The following is a 17,651-nucleotide window of genomic DNA, read 5'->3' as shown; positions in this document are numbered from 1 at the left end:
AGAGCAAGTTCCAGGACAGCCAGGGTTACACAGAGCAACCCTGTCTTGAAAAACAAAAACAATAAGTAAATATTTTAAATTACACTTATTCACTTCTGTGTGCACTCACACATAGTGCCACGGCAAGCGGGAAGCCAGAGGACAGGCTGCAGGAGTCATGTCTCTCCTCCACTGGGTCTCCAAGGGTTGAACTCAGACTGACAGGCTTGGTGGCAAGCACGCTCATCTCATGAGCTACCTTGTCAGCTTAAATAAGTCCAGGCACTCCTTTAGGGTACATATTTGGGATAGAATCGTGGTATTGTAGCACATGTACAACTTGATGGTGTTGCTAATGTTACCAGTTATTGTTAAATTGTCCTGACATGTGATTAAAAATTTTTGACTCTCTGTGCATGCGTACATGCACACCTTGTGCCTGAGGAGGACAGAAGAGGACCCTGGATGCCCTGGAGCTGGAGTTCCGGAAGGTTACAAGCTGCCATGTGGGTGCTGGGAACAGAACACAGGTCCTCCACAAGAACAGCAAATACTTGTCATTGCCCAGCCATCTCTTTAGCACCCCTCCCCCTTTTTGAGACAGTGTCTCATGATGTCCTCTTGACTGGTCTGAAATTCTCTACACTAGATTGATCTCAAACTCACAGAGATTCTCCTGCCTCTGTCTCCCAAAGATTGAAGAGACAGCTTAGAAAGTGACACGTTAGCCGTGCAAGTACAAGGACCTATGTCTCATCCTCAGAACCCAGGTGAAAAGACAGGTGTGTATGTGTTGTAATCCCAGGGTTGAAAGGCAGAGACAGGCAAATCCCTGTTGGACAGCCAGTTTAGCTGAGCTCCAGGGCAATGAGAGATGCGATGTAGCACAAATTCTAATTGGTTTTAATAATAAAAACTCGGAGTCAGCTATCAGGGTGAAAGCTGAAGGATCAGAGAAATAAAGCAGCTAGTTATTAGAGTTCTTACCTCTACCTTACTCACACTGAAGGGTGATCCTGTCTCTACGAGATCAGACTGAATGTGGCCTCTGTGAAACCTCAGACTGCATCTCAGACTGAATCCTCAGACTGCATCCATCTCTACCAAACCTCAGGCTGCATTTGAGCTCCTGTCTCCTCCCACCTTATATTCCTCTCTCTGCTTACCCATATCACTCCGGTCTCCACCTCCCTAGTGCTGGGATCACCTTTGTGTGAGCTCTGTTTCTGTTTTAGACAGATTCAATCTCACATAGCCCAGACTGGCCTTGAACTCAAGAGATCCCTCTGCCTCTGTCTCCCATTGCTGGGATTAAAGGTGTGCGCCACAACTGCCTGACCTCTATGGCTAACTAGTGGCTTAGCTCTGCACTCTGATCTTCAAGTAAGCTTCATTTGTTAAATCACAAGGAAAATATAACTATAATCCTGTCTTCTAAGTACTGGAACACAAGTGGGCTGCTTTGCCCACCTGGGATTTATGTGGATTTTGGGAGATCTAATCTTTCTGCTTGAGCACCAAGAGCTTTAACTGCTGAGCAATCTCCCCAGCCCTGGGTGCATTTCTGAATTGCAATGGATTTGTTGTTATGATGCTCAAGGTAGGAACTATTTTAACAGGAAGACAGGAAACAAACTGGGTGTACATCTGAAATTTTAGCATTAGGGAGGGTGAAGCAAGAGGACAGGAATGTGAGGCCAGCATGAGTTACAGAACAAGACTGTCTAAAAAATAAATAAAGGGGATAAGAGCCAGGTAGGAAGCAAGAATTATGAAAAGGGATGGAAGGTGTCATTTGAACAACAGTTTTAAGGGTTAGTTGCTCCATTCCTTCCAGACATACCAGAGATGCACAAAATTCAGGCCCACAGACGTTCCTCTGCACGGACCAATGCTCTCCTCCTCCTCACGCCCCGCTAGCCCTCCTTTCCTTTCTCACCCATCACAAACACACCTACTGCTTTAGGTCTTCATTGTGCCTTCAAATTTCAGTGTCTTCAATTCTAAACCTTATGAAGACTCGGGAGTACCTTGAGGTTAAGAGCTTCATCTTTAGTCTAACCTTTGGCACTTACTGACTCACTGACGTCTAGCATGAACGAGGAAATCCCCCTGGGGGAAGCCTCATGTCCATTTACTTCTCCGGCCAATGTGGAATGCTCTAAAGTGTCCATGGACTTTTTCAAAGCTCCTTCCTAAGGAGCTTTTGGAGGGTTTCCTCAGTTCATCAGAAGCCAATGTTGAACCACCAGAATTCATCAGGGTTGAGGGGAGAACTGGAGCCCTGCTATGTCTAAATCTACCTGGCTCCCGCCTCTTTGGCTTGACTTCTCACCATCACATGCTCTCAATGCTAGTTACTTGAATTTACCCTGTTGCTTCTCATTACCATGCCTCTGTATAGCTCTCAAGCCATCTTCAGAGTAAGCGTCCCCTGACTAGGCCCCTAACATGGGGCTGGATGCCTACTCTTGGTCTTCTAGCTCTTGAGCACACTTCCAGTTATCACAGTCTACATTTCAGGTGAATTGTGAGGAGGAGCAAACATCTGTTTCAGAGGAATTTCACTGCAGATCTCTGCTTGACCAAAAAGGGAGAAAGAGAATGACATAGTAAATAGGTTTACCTGGTCCCCTTGAGCATACCCCTAAGAGGGTAATATGGGAGTTCTAAATGTATCTTTGCTCTGTGTTGTTTTGTATTGGGATCCCCTGGCCTCTCTGGAAGTGATGCTTGTGTTTAAAGATCTACGGCCCACAAAGCAACAAATGTCCCAGATACATCAAGACATTGGAATATTGGGGGGGAAAATCAAAGCAAGCAAGCAAACACACACACACACACAAAAAAAAAAGAAAGAAACAAAGAAAAAAGGAAAAGAAAGCAAAGCTAAGCATAGTCACTCACAAATTTACCTATTTCTAAAGCTGTGTAGGAATGCAGTTCAGACCCTTCTTCTATAACCAACACAGATGATTTGGTTAAGTAATTAACTTGTCCAGACTTCAGATCACATGTTGTGTCTGACCATCTTAGATGGGCACCCTGAGGCTTAATGAATAACCAGTACAAGGTGGACTATTAGTAGCGGTTTGCATTACCCCAGCTCACACAGCCCTCCCTTCTGTACTAAGGGATTCCATCCTCAGAAGACAGAAAGGGGTGACAAGCGGAATAGGGCTTTTAGAAGAGGCAGCACAGCCTGGCCCAAGTCTATAGCAATCCCACTATTCAGGAGGTTGAAGCAAGAGAGGGAAGTAGGACGGGGAGCACGAGGGAAGGGGCAGAAAGGAGGAAGTAGAAAAGGAGAAAGAAAGGGAGGGGTAGAGGGAGTGACAGCGAAGGGGGACAAGGGAGAGGGAGGGAGGGAGGTAGGGAGAGAGAGAAAGAGAGAGAGAGAGAGAGAGAGAGAGAGAGAGAGAGAGAGAGAGAAGCATTCAGGAATTGATCCATGATCCCTGGGTGCCTTTATGGGCTCTCATTGAACTCCTCTTCCCATCCCTTTTGTGCCACCTTTGTCACTGCACTGTGCTCTCTCATCCAAATGGGGTATTCAGTTGGGTCGGGTATCCAGTGGCCCTTTAGAGCCAGAGGCAAGAAAGTTCATTGGCTCGATGTCTCAGTTACAAGACAGGAGGCCTGGCTCTAGCCCTCTCCGCTAGACCTGTAACTGCTGATTCAGGAGCTCCATCCTTTGCTGCGTGACCCGGAGAAAGAGAACTCAACTTTTGCAAACAGTAGGCTCTCCATGTGTAGTGTAATCCAGGCAGCTCTGATTTCTACTCTGTAAATGCCAACCCAACAGTCGGGCGCAGGACGCCACAGTGGCCGGGAGGGGTCAGGGATGCCCAGGCATTCTGGACCATTGGAACTCCGCTAGAGCTGGAAGAGACCAGGCTAGTACTCACCCTCGACACCTCCTGCTCAGAACCAACAGGACGAGTCGCCCCTAGCAACAGCAGCCGGCACTGGCTCCATCCGCGCTGATTGGCGGAACTCCAGGCGTCAGCGGCGTCACTTCCGGCAGCCGTAGGCTGCGGAGGAAGCCGAGGGACGGCCATCTTGGGTCTGTGAGGCTCCTGAAGTGCCGGGGAGCGGCGGCGGCAGTCGGCAGGGCGAGGCCTGGCGGAAAGCGAGCGGAGAAGGGAAAGCAGCAGGGCGTGGGCGCCTCCTGCGCGGCCCCCTCCATGGTCAGCGCCTGCAGGCCGCAGCGGCCTGTCTTGCGCTTCATCTCCGCTACATTCTCCTGCGCCGCCGCCTCTTCTGGGGCTGCGGGCCTCCCTGTGTGGAACCCTCGGGGCTGAGTTCCGTGGCGCTGCGGCGGCGAGGAGGCGAGGGGCCCGCGAGGCGCCCTGAGGCTTGCGGCGGCCAACCGGCCCGCTCCCACTGGGCTCCTCGCCGCGGCCGCCGGCGCTGGGGGAGAATGAGCCCCGGGGCCCGCAGGCGCACGGCCCGGGCCAGGCCGGGGATCTAGACTCCGGCCGGGGAGGGCAGGGCCCGGAGGCTCGCGGCCGTTGCTCGCCGGCCGCCCAGAGCTGGGCGGTTTTGTTTTCGCCTTGGCGTTGTGCAGAATCAAAGCGCAGTAAGATGTCCACTAGGACCCCTTTGCCAACGGTGAATGAACGAGACACTGAAAACGTGAGTGGACTGCGCTGCAGGGTGGCAGACCCTTCGGGTGGTAGCAGGGGGACCCAGCCCAGATGCTCCAGGCAGGGGTCAAGGCGCAGCCCTGTCCTGCCGCGCGCGTGCGGCCTGCGCGCTGTCCTCACGGTCTGCTGAGCATTACCCGTCAGTGAGCTGCCGCGGCCAGTGCGCGTTTGAAACCAGCTCTCCTTTTACACCCGGCAGGTTAAGAGCCTGCCCGGTCTTGGTGCAGATTAATGGCATTCAGTCAGGTCAAGTGGACCGTCCTTTAAAATGGGACTAAGTTTCGTGACAACCGCTAAAACTAAGTGCCCCACGGAGAGATCCTTGTGGGACCCCGTAGTTCCCGAAGACAGAAGAGTAGTTCTGCTCGAGAGCGGCTGCCTTTATCCAGGAGTAGCTTCCCGTCTTTGCAATTCTAAATCTGTTGGGAAGCTGTAGGCTAAGCGTTGTGAGAGGCAGATGTGGAGAGCAGCTCTGCTCTGTCGTGCCGCTCAGCTGAGGGACCCCCACTGAGTTGCCTTTTCCTTCCTGCAAAGGTTGGCTTAGACGAGCTCTCAGGCCCATTCCAGTGTGCACACCCAGAAAATCTATATAAAAGGATTTTGTTCGGAAGGACCTTCAGAAACAAGCAAAACAACAACCTGGAACAGCATTGCTAGAGAGTGACAAACGTGTAGAAGTTCTAGTGAAGAAATGCTTGACCTGCCCAAGTGTGTTTTTTGAACCCTTCTCCCGCATCGGATTCCAAAGGGTTGCAGCCTAGTTTTCTCCTCTGTAAAGCATTTAGCAAATAACTTGTAAAGAAACTTCACTGGCCTTTCATTATACAGAGCTATGAGGTAACTGCTGGCAAGAAAATACTGTTTCTTTGGAAAAGCTTTCATGCTCCGGGTGTTTTTATGCTTTGTTACGGTGATCTAGTGTATCAAATGCCTTCATTTTAATCTTAAAATGCCACTTGGTGCTAGATAGCTATTGAGTAATTTAGTCTAAGTCATTTCTGTAATATATTAATATATAGTTGTATATGTTCTACCTTCTGAGATAGATTAGAACATTACCTATCTAGGAGAGCTTCAATTAGACCTTTTTCCTTTTCTTCCTCTTCCTTCCTCCCCCCTCTCCCTTTTCCTCTTTCATCTCTTTTTTCCCTTCCTGCCTCCCTTTCTTCCTTACATAGTTTTTGCTATGTTACTTGGGCTGCTCGAGGGAGTCTTCTGCCTCATTCTCCCCATAGCTGAGAATATAGACACGTGCCATCAAGCCTGGAGTCCTGAGACCTTTTTTACATTCTTTGAAGAAACTTACCTTTAACCTGATTGATCATTATATTCATTAGCCACTCTAAAAAAATGAAGAAAGTAAATCGATAGATTTGATCATTGATTTTTTTTTTAAACTCAAAGTCAAAACTTTAAGTAGAACCAGAACATGAGCTTTCTAGACTGAAGAAGACTTGTGAAAATCAAAGACCACATTTGAGTTTTCTTTCAATATGTATACTTTTTTTAAAAAATTTTTTTTGAGACAGGGTCTCACTGTGTAGCTTTGGCTATTTTGAAATTCCTATGTAGACCAGTGACCCTCCTGCCTCTGCCTCCAACTACTGGGATTAAAGGCATGCTCCACCATATCTAGCTTTAATATGTGTATTTCAATGGGTGGGTGCAGAGAAATCTATTTTTAATCTGGAATGCATGATTTAGGTGGTGTTTGTGATTATTATAGACTGAAGTGGCTCATTCTTTATCTGTTCTTTGTCAATTTGCTGTCTTTGTATTTAGAATTATTCCTGTTGTTCTTTAAAAACAACGTAATGGCTGGAGTTGAGGTTCAGTGATAGAGTGATTGCATTATATACACGGGCCCCTTTCAATTCCTAGCGCCAATGAGTAAGAAAGAAGAAACAGAATGTGAAGGAGGATCCCCTATTCTTTTTTTTTTTTATTTATTATGTATGCAATATTCTGTCTGTGTGTATGCCTGCAGGCCAGAAGAGGGCACCAGACCTCATTACAGATGGTTGTGAGCCACCATGTGGTTGCCGGGAATTGAACTCAGGACCTTTGGAAGAGCAGGCAATGCTCTTAACCACTGAGCCATCTCTCCAGCCCAGGATCCCCTATTCTTAATGTCATTTAATGCATTTGAGGTTTCAGCATTGCTAAAGTCAAGAGGTTTGTGATAGTACATCCAACTGGTTGCACTAATTCACCTTGCCATGTTCTGCTTGTAATTCTTGCATATGGTCTGATGTGTAAATCGCCGTATGTTAGCCACAGTTTGGGGCCAGTGTCACTGTCACGTCTCATGTTCACTTTTAGCATAGCCTGCCCTAACCTGTCATTACTGCACACACACACACACACACACACACACACACACACACACCCTGCCCCGCCCCGCCCCGCCCCGCCCCGCGACAGGGTTTCTCTGTAGCTTTGGAGCCTGTCCTGGAACTAGCTCTTGTAGCCCAGGCTGGCCTCGAACTCATCGAGACCCACTTGCCTCTGCCTCCTGAGTGCTGGGATTAAAGGCATGCGCCACCGCTGCTTGGCATTACTGCACAACTTAAGTTAGACTTTTGTTGATTTCGTGAAGGTACATCAATAAAGGATAGATCAGTGTTGAGAAGCTCTTTTGTTAGTCTGGATTGCATCAACACTTTTTAGGTGAACATTCTAATGAGCAGTCACGTAGCCACCACCACAGTCAAGATACAGACCATTTCCATCTCCCAGAAAGGTCTCTTGTGGCCCCTTATAACCCTCTCATTTCTCCAGGCCCTTGGCAAACACTGGTCTCATTTCTGTCTCTGTAGAGACAGAATACATACCTTTTTTTTTGTAAGTGGGGCCATAAAGTATGTAACTTAAAAAAATTTGAGACAATCTCACAATGTTGCTGAGGCTGGCCTCAAACCCATCCTTCTGCTTCTGCCTCCTTACTGCTGGGATTGCTGGTGTGGATGACTTGTCTGTGTAACATAATGCCTTACGGCCCGCCTGCTTTTCTTTTCTTTTTTCTTTTTTGAGGCAGTGTTGACTTATGTATTTCTGGCTGTGCACAATGCTTTTTGTTTGCTTGCTTGATTGATTTTTGTTTTGTTTTTGTTTTCTTGAGACCGGGTTTCTTTGTGTAGCCCTGACTGTCCTGGAATTCACTCTGTAGACCAGGCTGGCCTCAAACTCACAGAGTTCCACCTGTCCCTGAGTGCTGAGATTGAAGCTGTTTGCCACCACTGCCTAGCAATTTTTTTTTTAATTTTTATTTCTCAAGACAGGATTTCTCTGTAGCTTTGGAGCCTGTCCTGAAAACTAGCCCTTGTAGACTAGGCTGGCCTCAAATTCACAGAAATCCACTTGCCTCTGTCTCCCGAGTGCTAGATTAAAGACGTGTGCCACCACCACCCAGTGCCTAGCCATTTTTTAATTTTATTATTATTATCTTGGTTTTTAGAGACAGGGTTTTTCTGTGGGGCCCTGGCCATCCTGGAAATGTAGACCAGACTAACCTCAAACTCAGAGGTCTCTGCCTCTGAGTGCTGGGATTAAAGGTGTGCACCACCATCGTCTGAGCACATAATGCTTTTGAGGTTTGTGTTTTCAAGTCTATTAGTAGCTAATTTCTTTTTATTCTAATTAGTATTTCATCATGATGTTTTAAAAATTCTTTTACCACCTGGTGGTCATTGGTTGCTATGACTAGAACAGCTTTTCTTTGTGTGTGTGAATATCTATGTATATAAAAGGACATTTTACTTATCCTACGCATTTAAATTTTTTTTATTTATTTATTATGTGTACATCATTCCTTCCATGTGTGCCCGCATGTCAGAAGGGAGCGCCAGGTTTACATTATAGATGACTGAGCCACCATGTGGTTGCTGGGAATTGAACTCAGGGACTCTTGAAGAGCAGTCAGTGCTCTTAACCACTAAGCCATCTCTCCAGCCCCCCACATTTTAAATTTTAAATGATTATATTCACGTGTGTTAAGAATGTTGTTCGTGCCGGATGATGGTGGTGCACGCCTTTAATCCCAGCACTCAGGAGGCAGAGGCAGGCCGATCTCTGTGAGTTTGAGGCCAGCATGGTCTACAAGAGCTGGTTCCAGGACAGGCACCAAAGCTACAGAGAAACCCTGTCTTGAAAAATCAAACCAAAACAAAACTGTTGTTCATTAAATCAACTGTAAGCAATTGGACTGAGAGTGTAGTTTAGAGTGTGTGCCTAACCTTTTTTTGGGGGTGGGGTATTCGTTTTGAGACAGTGTCTCACTATGTAACTGGCTGGTTTGGAACTACCTATGTAGATAGACCAAGCTGGCTTCATCTCACAGAGACCCACCTGCCTCTGCCTCCTGAGTGCTGAGATTAAATTTGTGGACTGATGCATCCTAGCTTTTAAGAAGCTCTGGCTTTTATCTTCAGTGTGAATATAAATAAACATAATTTGCAACAGTAATATTTTTTTCCTTCTTATACAATATTCTGTTTTCATGTGTTTGATTTTCATGTTACTATTTGTGTTTATGGATAGGAATATAAAAGTTCATCATAGCTCAGAAAAACTAGTTAAACATTTGGGGCCAGAAGATAATGTGTCTAGCCTCTTAAAACTGGAATTTCAGGTGGTTGTGAGTCACCCATTGTAGGTGCTGAGAACTCAGCTGGGCCTGCAAGACCTCTTAACAATTCAGCCATCTCCCCAACCCGAAAGTTGAATGTTTTTTAAAGATAAAAGAAATTTTACCTTTCACTTTATGTTTTATAGTTGACTTGCATAGAGATCCATTAGTAAATCCTATTTTTTTATTTTTTAATTCAAGGTTTATTTATTTATTATATATACAGTGTTCTATCTTCATGTTTGCCTGCAGGCCAGAAGAGGACATCAGATCCCATTTTAGATGGGTGTGAACCACTGTGTGGTTGCTGGGAATTGAACTCAGGATTCCTGGAGGAGCAGCCAGTGCTGTTAATCGCTGAGCCATCTCTCCAGCCTGTAAATTCTGTTTTTATATTTGACAAAATTAGAAATGATTTTTTTTCACTTAGATTTCAAAGCACATGACACTTTGTAAATCTGGATTCTTTACTAGAGGACTGGAGGTAGGGGTTTGCTAATTAACAGTTCTAGATATGTGTGCATCATTTACTTCCTGTTTTTGTGTCTGTGGCGGTGGTCCTCAACCTCTGTGTCTCAATGCCTTTGACAAACCTCTGACTGAAACTATTTACATTATGACTCATAACAGTAGCAAAATTGCAGTTATGAAGTAGCAATGAATATAATTTTGTGGTTGGGGGGTCACCACAACATGAGGAACTGTATTGAAGCATTGCAGAGTTAGGAAGGTTGAGAACCACTGCTGCTGCCCTGGAATTCTCTATATAGACCAGGCTGGCCTCAAACTCACAGAGATGTTCCTATTTCTGTTCCTCAAATGCTCAAGCTGAAGGTTTGCACTACCACACCCAGCTACATCAGATGTTTAGAAGTTAATGTAGCGTGGTCAGAATTGTTACCTTCTGTGAAATAAACTAATGGTGAAATTGTCTAGCCAGCTCTTGATTGGGTGATACTGAATTAACCTGTGAACAAACTGGAACACATACTGCTTATGAAGCTGTGTTGGGTGTACTGAGCACCTGAGAACCAGATTGTTCTTGTTTAGGACCTGCTTATTAAGCGGAACAAAGTACTCAGTGCTTTGTGGAACTAGTTTGTACTGTCTAACCTGAGCAAACATACCTGGAGGGTTGCTGTTGTTGGCTTACTCATCTCCGGTTCTCACCTCAAACCTGGCTGTATTCCTACCAGGTTCCAAGACAATGATGAGGCTCACCGAGGGAATCATACTTCAGAAATCACCACCTTAGTGTTCAGCTTGCTAACTAGTGTTCAGCTGGCTTCCTTTTGATTGTCCAGGGTTTTAAAGAGCTTTTGTTTTTGTTTTTTTTAACTATAATGGGATTTTCAGATTCTATGAGTTTTGTTTAGTTTTTGAGAAAGGATTCTACCATGTGGCGTTGGATGGCCTGGAACTGCCTACTTAAATTGGCTGGCCTCAAACTCTTTTTCAATAGTTTTCAATACATGACTTTAAAAGAAGGTGTGCAACTTGGGTGTAGTGGTACATGCCTTTAATCCCAGCATTTAGGAAGCAGAGGCAAGAGGATCTCTAAGTTTGAGATCAGCTTGGTCTACAAAGTTAGTTAGGATAGCAGGGTTGTTACATAGAGAAACCCTGTCTTGAAAAACCAACAAAAAAAGAAGGTATGGCCCAGGAATATAGGAATAGCTACTACTTGTTCTTATTTCACTATATTCAGGCAATGGCACAAAGTGGTTTATATAGTATCTTATTTAAATATGTGGTATGTGGGACTGAAGAGGTGCCTCAGTGGGTAAAAACACTAACTACTCTTCCAGAGGACCTGGGTTCATTTCTCAGCACCCACATGGTGTCTTAAAAACAGCTGTAAGTCCAGTTCAAGGAGATTCAACATCCTTGGATCACCTTAGGTACTGAGTATATTTGTGGTACACACACATACTTGCAGGTGAAACACCCATACACATAAAACAATATAAGATTATGTAGTATGAACTGTGTATGATAGTACATGCTTTCAATCCCATTAACTGGGGAGGCAGAGTTGTATAATGGCTAGTCTGTCGGAGGTCAGCCTAGGGCAACTTAGTGATATCTTGCCTCAAAGTTAAAATTTTAAAAAATGACTTTCCTTATTTAGTTTTTCTTGGATGGGGCTGTGGGGGATGGCTCAGTGGTTACAGGTGCGGCAGCTCTTCCAGAGCACCTGGGTTCAAGTTCCAGTTCCTACATGACACCTCACACCATCTGTAACTCCAGTTCCAGGGATCCAACACCCTCACACAAACAGATGTAGGCAAAACACCAATGCTCATTTTTTTAAAAAAAAAAAGAAGATGGCTTTATTTATTTTTTTTAAATTTTGTGTGTGTACTCTTGGAGGTCAACCTTTACCTTTTACCACATGGGCCCTGGTGATTGAACTCAGTTTGTCAGGCTTGGCAGCAAGCACCTCTACTTGCTCAACATTTCTCACTCACTTAAAATTATTTTTTTCTCTTTTGTAAGCTTCTTATTATTTTATGTGTATGATTGTTTTACCTGCTTGTATGTTTGTACTACATGTCTAACTGGTGCCCAGAAAATTCAGAAGAGATTGTTGGATCCCCTGGAGCTAGAGTTATAGATGATTGTGGGCTGCCTCCTGTGGTTCAAACCTGGGTCCTCTGGAAGGATAGCCAGTGCTCTTAGATCAGTGGTTCTCAACCTATGGGTCATGACCTGTTTGACCAACCTCTAGTTCCAAAAATATTTACATTATGATTCATAACAGTAGTAAAATTACATTTATGGCATATCAATGAATACAATTTTATAGTCAGGGGTCTCTACAACATGAACAACTTTATTAAAGGATTACAGTCTTAGGAAGACTGAGAACTACTGACTTTGAGACTTATAACCCAGTTTGATATAAATTGATTGTACCTGTTACTTTATTTCAAAAGGAATTGTGTTTTTAAACAAGTTGTAGTGGATAATCCCAGCACTTGAGAAGATTGAGAGGTCAAGGGCAAACTGGCTGTGTAACAAGACCAAGTACGCCTTTGTCTGTCTATCTCTCTCGCATATACACTCACAAACACATACACTGAGCCAGAGGATGGCTCTGGTTAAGAGCACTTGTTGCTGCTCTTCCGAAGGACCTGGGTTCGATTTTCACTGCCCACATGGTAGCTCGTAACCACCTATAACTCTAGTTCTATGGTATCTGATACTCTTTTCAGGCATCCTAAGGCACTAGGCATACAAGTGGTGCACCTAAATACACACAGACACAACACTCATTTATAAAAAATAAATCTTATTAATTAATTATCTAAGGTATTTTATTGTAGTTTTGTTTTGTTTTTAGCTTATTTAATGTGCATTGGTGTTTTGCCATGGATATTGTTTTCCCTGGAACTGGGAATTACAGACAGTTGGGAGCTGCCATCTGGGTGCTGGGAGTTGAACCCAGGTCCTCTGGAAGAGTAGTCAGTACTCTTAGCCACTGGGCCATCCCTCCAGCCCATCAGGTATTTTATTATAGTAATAGAAGCTAAGTGATAGTCCAGCTCTTTAACTTAGGATTTGTCTTGTCTTGTTTTTTTGAGACAGGGTTTCTATAAGTGGTTGTTCTGTATACTAGGCTAGTCTCAAATTCACAGAGCTCTACCTGCCTCTGCCTCCCAAGTGCTGGAATTAAAGTCGTGTGCCACCATCCCCAGTTCCAGCCTAGGATCCTTTTTTTTTGTTTGTTTTGCTTTGTTTTTATTTTTGAGACAGGGTTTCTCTGTAGCTTTTGGAGTCTGTCCTGTAGCTCTTGTAGATCAGGCTGACCTCGAACTCACAGAGATCCGCCTGCCTCTGCCTCCCAAGCTCTTTAATAAAGGCGTGCGCCACCACCGCCGGCATCCAACCTAGGATTCTTTTTTTTAAATTATTTTTTAAAATTTTTTGTTTTATTTATTATGTATATAGTATTCTGTCTGTGTGTATGCCTGAAGACCAAAAGAGGGCATCAGACCCCATTATAGATGGTTGTGAGCCACCATGTGGTTGCTGGGAATTGAACTCAGGACCTTTGGAAGAACAGACAATGCCTTTAACCTCTGAGCCATCTCTCCAACCCCCAACAACCTAGGATTCTTTAACACTACTCTTTAATCACCTAAACTGCTCAGCCATGGTTAATCTTGAGCTCAAACCAGGAGGTATTTTGTCTGTATTTCTTGTTAATAGGTAGTTGCTTCTGGGTGGAGTATAAGTATTGTGGGGTTTGTGTTACATTTTACATGAAAATTTGTATTGGTAGCATTTAATATGAAATTTGTGTAAGTTCAAAGATTTTATTATTTTATTTTATTTTATAATTTTTTCGAGACAGGGTTTCTCTGTAGCTTTGGAGCCTGTCCTAGAACCAGCTCTGTAGACTAGACTGGCCTCGAACTCATAGAGATCTGCCTGCCTCTTCCTCCCAAGTGTTGGGATTAAAGGTGTATGCCGCCACCGTCCAGCTAAGTTCAAAGATTTTGATCCTAGGATTCTGTAAACACATTTCATATGCAGTCAGTATTTTATGACTTTAATGTTTACAAGAATACATTCTAGAATGAGAATACTAGAAAAGAGTAGACTTAGAACCATTTCTTTTTTGCCTTCTGCTCTAGGACTTGCCCAGAAGAGATTTAAAGTGGGCAAGTGTCTTTTGCTGTGGGAGACCTTTGAGGCTGTTTGATGTTCTCTTTTCACATTTTGTCCCCAACTCGTCCCTCCCCTTATCCAGCCCTTCCCTATCCTAGGCCTGTTGTGGTACCTATAGCTTTACTAGGAGAGTAGACTTTGGAGTGTAAGTCATCAGAAGGTTGCCTTGCTAGACATTGAAGATATTCAATGGTATTGCATTTTTTTACGTTCTTTGGTAATGTATTCCAGTTTCTTTTACATTTTTATTAGTTTAGTTCAGATTCTTGAGAGCTTGGAGTTTCTAGTTTGGAGGTTCTGGCAGGGGAGCACTTCTATACCCTTGACTGAGAACAGGTCTTACTCTCTTTGGGGGAGATTGTCCTCTGTGACCAAGTGAGTGTACAGTTTGGGGGTTGGTACCAGCACATAGAGTGGTGAGGGAGCAAGGAGATAATCTACCGAGCTAGCCAGATCAGCTGAATCAACCCTGGTGGTCAGTAGGGTGGCTTGTCACAGCCAAACTCCTCCTCTCATTCCTCCCCCCGCCCACCTGCCATGATTCTTTTTGTTTCTTTTTCTTAATGGTTTTTCAGACAAAGTTTCTCTGTGTAGCTCTGGCTGTCCTGGAACTCTTCTTTGTAGATTAGGCTGGCCTCGAACTCAGAGATCATCCTGCCTGTCTCCTGAATACTGACCGGTGTGCCACCATCACCTGGCCAAATCTTTACTAGCATACTATATAATTTGCATATTTCATTGTGCTTTGTCAGTTTTCTGAGGTATACTAAAACTCCTTGAGCAGAATTGCTTTGCTTTTGAATATTATTCTAAATGTCTAGAGAGAATTCATTTATTTATTATAGATGACCAATAAACAAATATTTGTTGAATTACTAAGATATGATGAGGTGAATAAGTTGGATAAGCCTGATACAATAAATACATAAAAATTAGTCATCATTTATTGTTTATTTAAGACTCACCACACTTCTGCCCCTATACTGTCTGGGTTTCACTCCAATGAGATTACCTTCTTTCTCCTTTCTTAAAACCTCACACTATGGGCTAGAGAGATGGCTCAGTGGTAAAGAGCACTGATTGTTCTTCTAGAGGTCCTGAGTTCAATTCCCAGCAACCACATGGTGGCTCACAACCATCTGGCACCTTCTTCTGGCAAGCAGGTATACATATAGACAGAACACTGCTTGCTTGCATGCATGCATTCATCCATCCATACATACATACATGCATATATACACACACACACACCCGTAAACAAAAACAAAAAACAAAACAAAACCCTCATACTATTTCCTGTATGTGGTTCTGGTAGTTACCCTCCCTGGCCTAGACATGGTAGGCAAGTAGTCCACTGCTGAGCCAGACTCACATTCCCTTCAGAATTATTATTTCTTTTTTTTAATTTTTTTTTATTTTAAACATTTATTTATTATGTATACAATATTCTGTCTGTGTGTATGTCTGCAGGCCAGAAGAGGGCACCAGACCTCATTACAGATGGTTGTGAGCCACCATGTGGTTGCCGGGAACTGAACTCAGGACCTTTGGAAGAGCAGGCAATGCTCTTAACCTCTGAGCCATCTCTCCAGCCCCCAGAATGATTATTTCTTCTTTCCTTTTTTGTTTATTATTATTATTATTTTTTTTTTTATTAGAGACACAGTTTCTCTGTGTAGTTTTGGAGCATGCCCTGGACTTGCTCTGTAGACCAGGCTGGCCTCAAACTTAGAAATCTGCTTGCCTCTGCTTCTAGAGTGTTGGCATTAAAGGTGTGTGCCACCAATACCCTGCTGTGTTTTTGTTCGTTTGTTTGTTTGTGGATGCAGGGTTTTACTATGTGATTCTGGCTGTTCTGGAACTCATTTCATTGACTAGACTGGCTTTGAACTCATAGAGCTCCACCTACCTCTGCTTCTTAAGTGCCGGAATCAAAGATACATGCTGCTGTCAGCTCAGACTGATTCCTTTCTTTCTTTTTTTTTTTTTAGAAAGATTTATTTGTTTATTATGTATACAGTGTTCTGTCTGTATGTCATGTATGCTTGCTGGCCAGAAGAGGGCACCAGATCTCATTACAGATGGCTGTGAGCCACCATGTGGTTGCTGGGATTTGAACTCAGGACCTCTGGAAGAGCAGTCAGTGCTCTTAACCTCTGAGCCATCTCTCCAGCCCAACCTATTCCTTTCTTGATTTTGGGTTTTTTGTTGCTGTTGTTTGTTTGAGACAGAGTTTCTTTCTGTATCCCTGGCTGTCCTGCATCAAACTGGCACTGAACTCAGAGATTTGCCTGCCTCTGCTTCCTGAGTGTTGGGTTTAGAGGCATGTGTCACCACTGCAGGACAGTCTAATTTCTTAAAGAATGTCATTACTGAAGGAAATCTGTGCTTGCAGGAGGAGGAAGATGGACACCTGAAGCTGAAGGGAAGGGCTGAGTGGATAATGTGTGGAGCAAAATGGGAGCCACTGTGCAGGAAAAGTTTGGTGTTAGATACTTAACGCAGGTCTTCAGTTTTAAGATCTGTGTAATCTTGTGATTAAAGAAATTGCCTGTGAAGTGTTTTTCACAGTCCACTTCAGACAGTAGGGCTTCTTTAAATGTTAGTTCCACCTGAAGATAACTTTTGGAGTTTTTCTGGGTAAAGTATTTCAGTAAAGAAGTGAGTAATCGAAAACTATTGATTTAATAGTCAGGTTATTATTGTCACCATTATTTCTTAATAATTTATTTGCCCTGCTGAGAATTGAACCCAGAGCCTCACATGTGCTAGGTAAAGCACCTTTTCTCTTTAGTACATCTAACTGTTCTCCTGTATTGACAGTATCCAACCAAGTCTGCTTGACCACTTAATTTATTTAGCAGTTTGACACCTGCTGTGTTTGAAGTTCTATGTATTGTTAATATAGATTCTCCAGGTGACCCTACTTTCTTGGAGCTTATCAAGTAGAGTTCACAAGTGAAACCTTGTGGAGAGAAGGACAAGGGCAGAAAAAGCAGTCTAGTGAAAAGAATAAAGATAAGACCTTGCTGTTGCTGGGTGTGGTAGTGCACACCTTTAATTCCAGCACTGGGGAGACAGAGGCAGATGGATCTTTCAGTTTGGCTACTGCCTGCTCTACATAGGGATTCCAGACTAAGGTTTCCAAGGTTACGTAGTAAAGAGAGACCTTATCTCAAAAAACTAAAGGTGGAGGTATGTGTGTAAAAATTGCTCTCAGTCATGATATGTCACGATCTAAAGCTGTGTTTTTTCAGTATTAGTGGCATGTGAAATGCGAGTAGGAGAAGTAAAACATGTAGATTAAGAGCTAGATTCAGAGCATGCTAGCACTAGGGAGGCAGAGGCAGGCAGAACTCTGAGTTAGAGGCCAACCTGTTCTACAGAGTGAGTTCCAGAACAGCCATGAATGTTTTTACAGAGAAACCCTGTCTTGAAAAACTAGATGTGTTGGGGGAGCTAAGCAAAGATAAGTGAGTGAGGTGTGGGGGGAGCTAACCAAAGATAAGTGAGTGAGGTGATGATAGAAATGGAGACATTCACTATGGAGCCCAGGTTGGCCTCTTGGAGTCTTCCCTCCTCTGCCTTTCCAGTACTAGGACATATAGTAGACATGTGCTACTATACCAAACTTTGAACTGCAATTATTTGCTTTTAATATTTTTTTATTACACTTATTTACTTCTTGGGTAGCTTGGTGCATGTTCTGTAGTATCCAA

General features: G+C 43.9%; 1 protein-coding gene across 17 annotated transcripts in view; it reads left to right on the top strand.

Annotated features, from left to right (window-relative positions):
• Positions 1 to 4,426: 4,426 nt before the first annotated feature.
• Positions 4,427 to 17,651, top strand: part of Mark3 (microtubule affinity regulating kinase 3) — a 93,342-nt gene continuing 80,117 nt past the window's right edge. For all 17 annotated transcript variants that reach the window (XM_085697980.2, XM_085697977.2, XM_048431361.3 and 14 more), the window contains exon 1: positions 4,427 to 4,617. In XM_085697980.2, the coding sequence (XP_085554106.1) occupies positions 4,567 to 4,617 (51 nt within the window). In that variant the 5' untranslated portion in view covers positions 4,427 to 4,566. The remainder of the gene's footprint in view (positions 4,618 to 17,651) is intronic.

This window comes from Myodes glareolus, chromosome 11 (assembly GCF_982192425.1).
Source record: "Myodes glareolus chromosome 11, mMyoGla1.1, whole genome shotgun sequence".
Classification (NCBI taxonomy): Eukaryota; Metazoa; Chordata; class Mammalia; order Rodentia; family Cricetidae; genus Myodes; species Myodes glareolus.
This window is presented reverse-complemented; position numbering and strand designations above follow the sequence as displayed.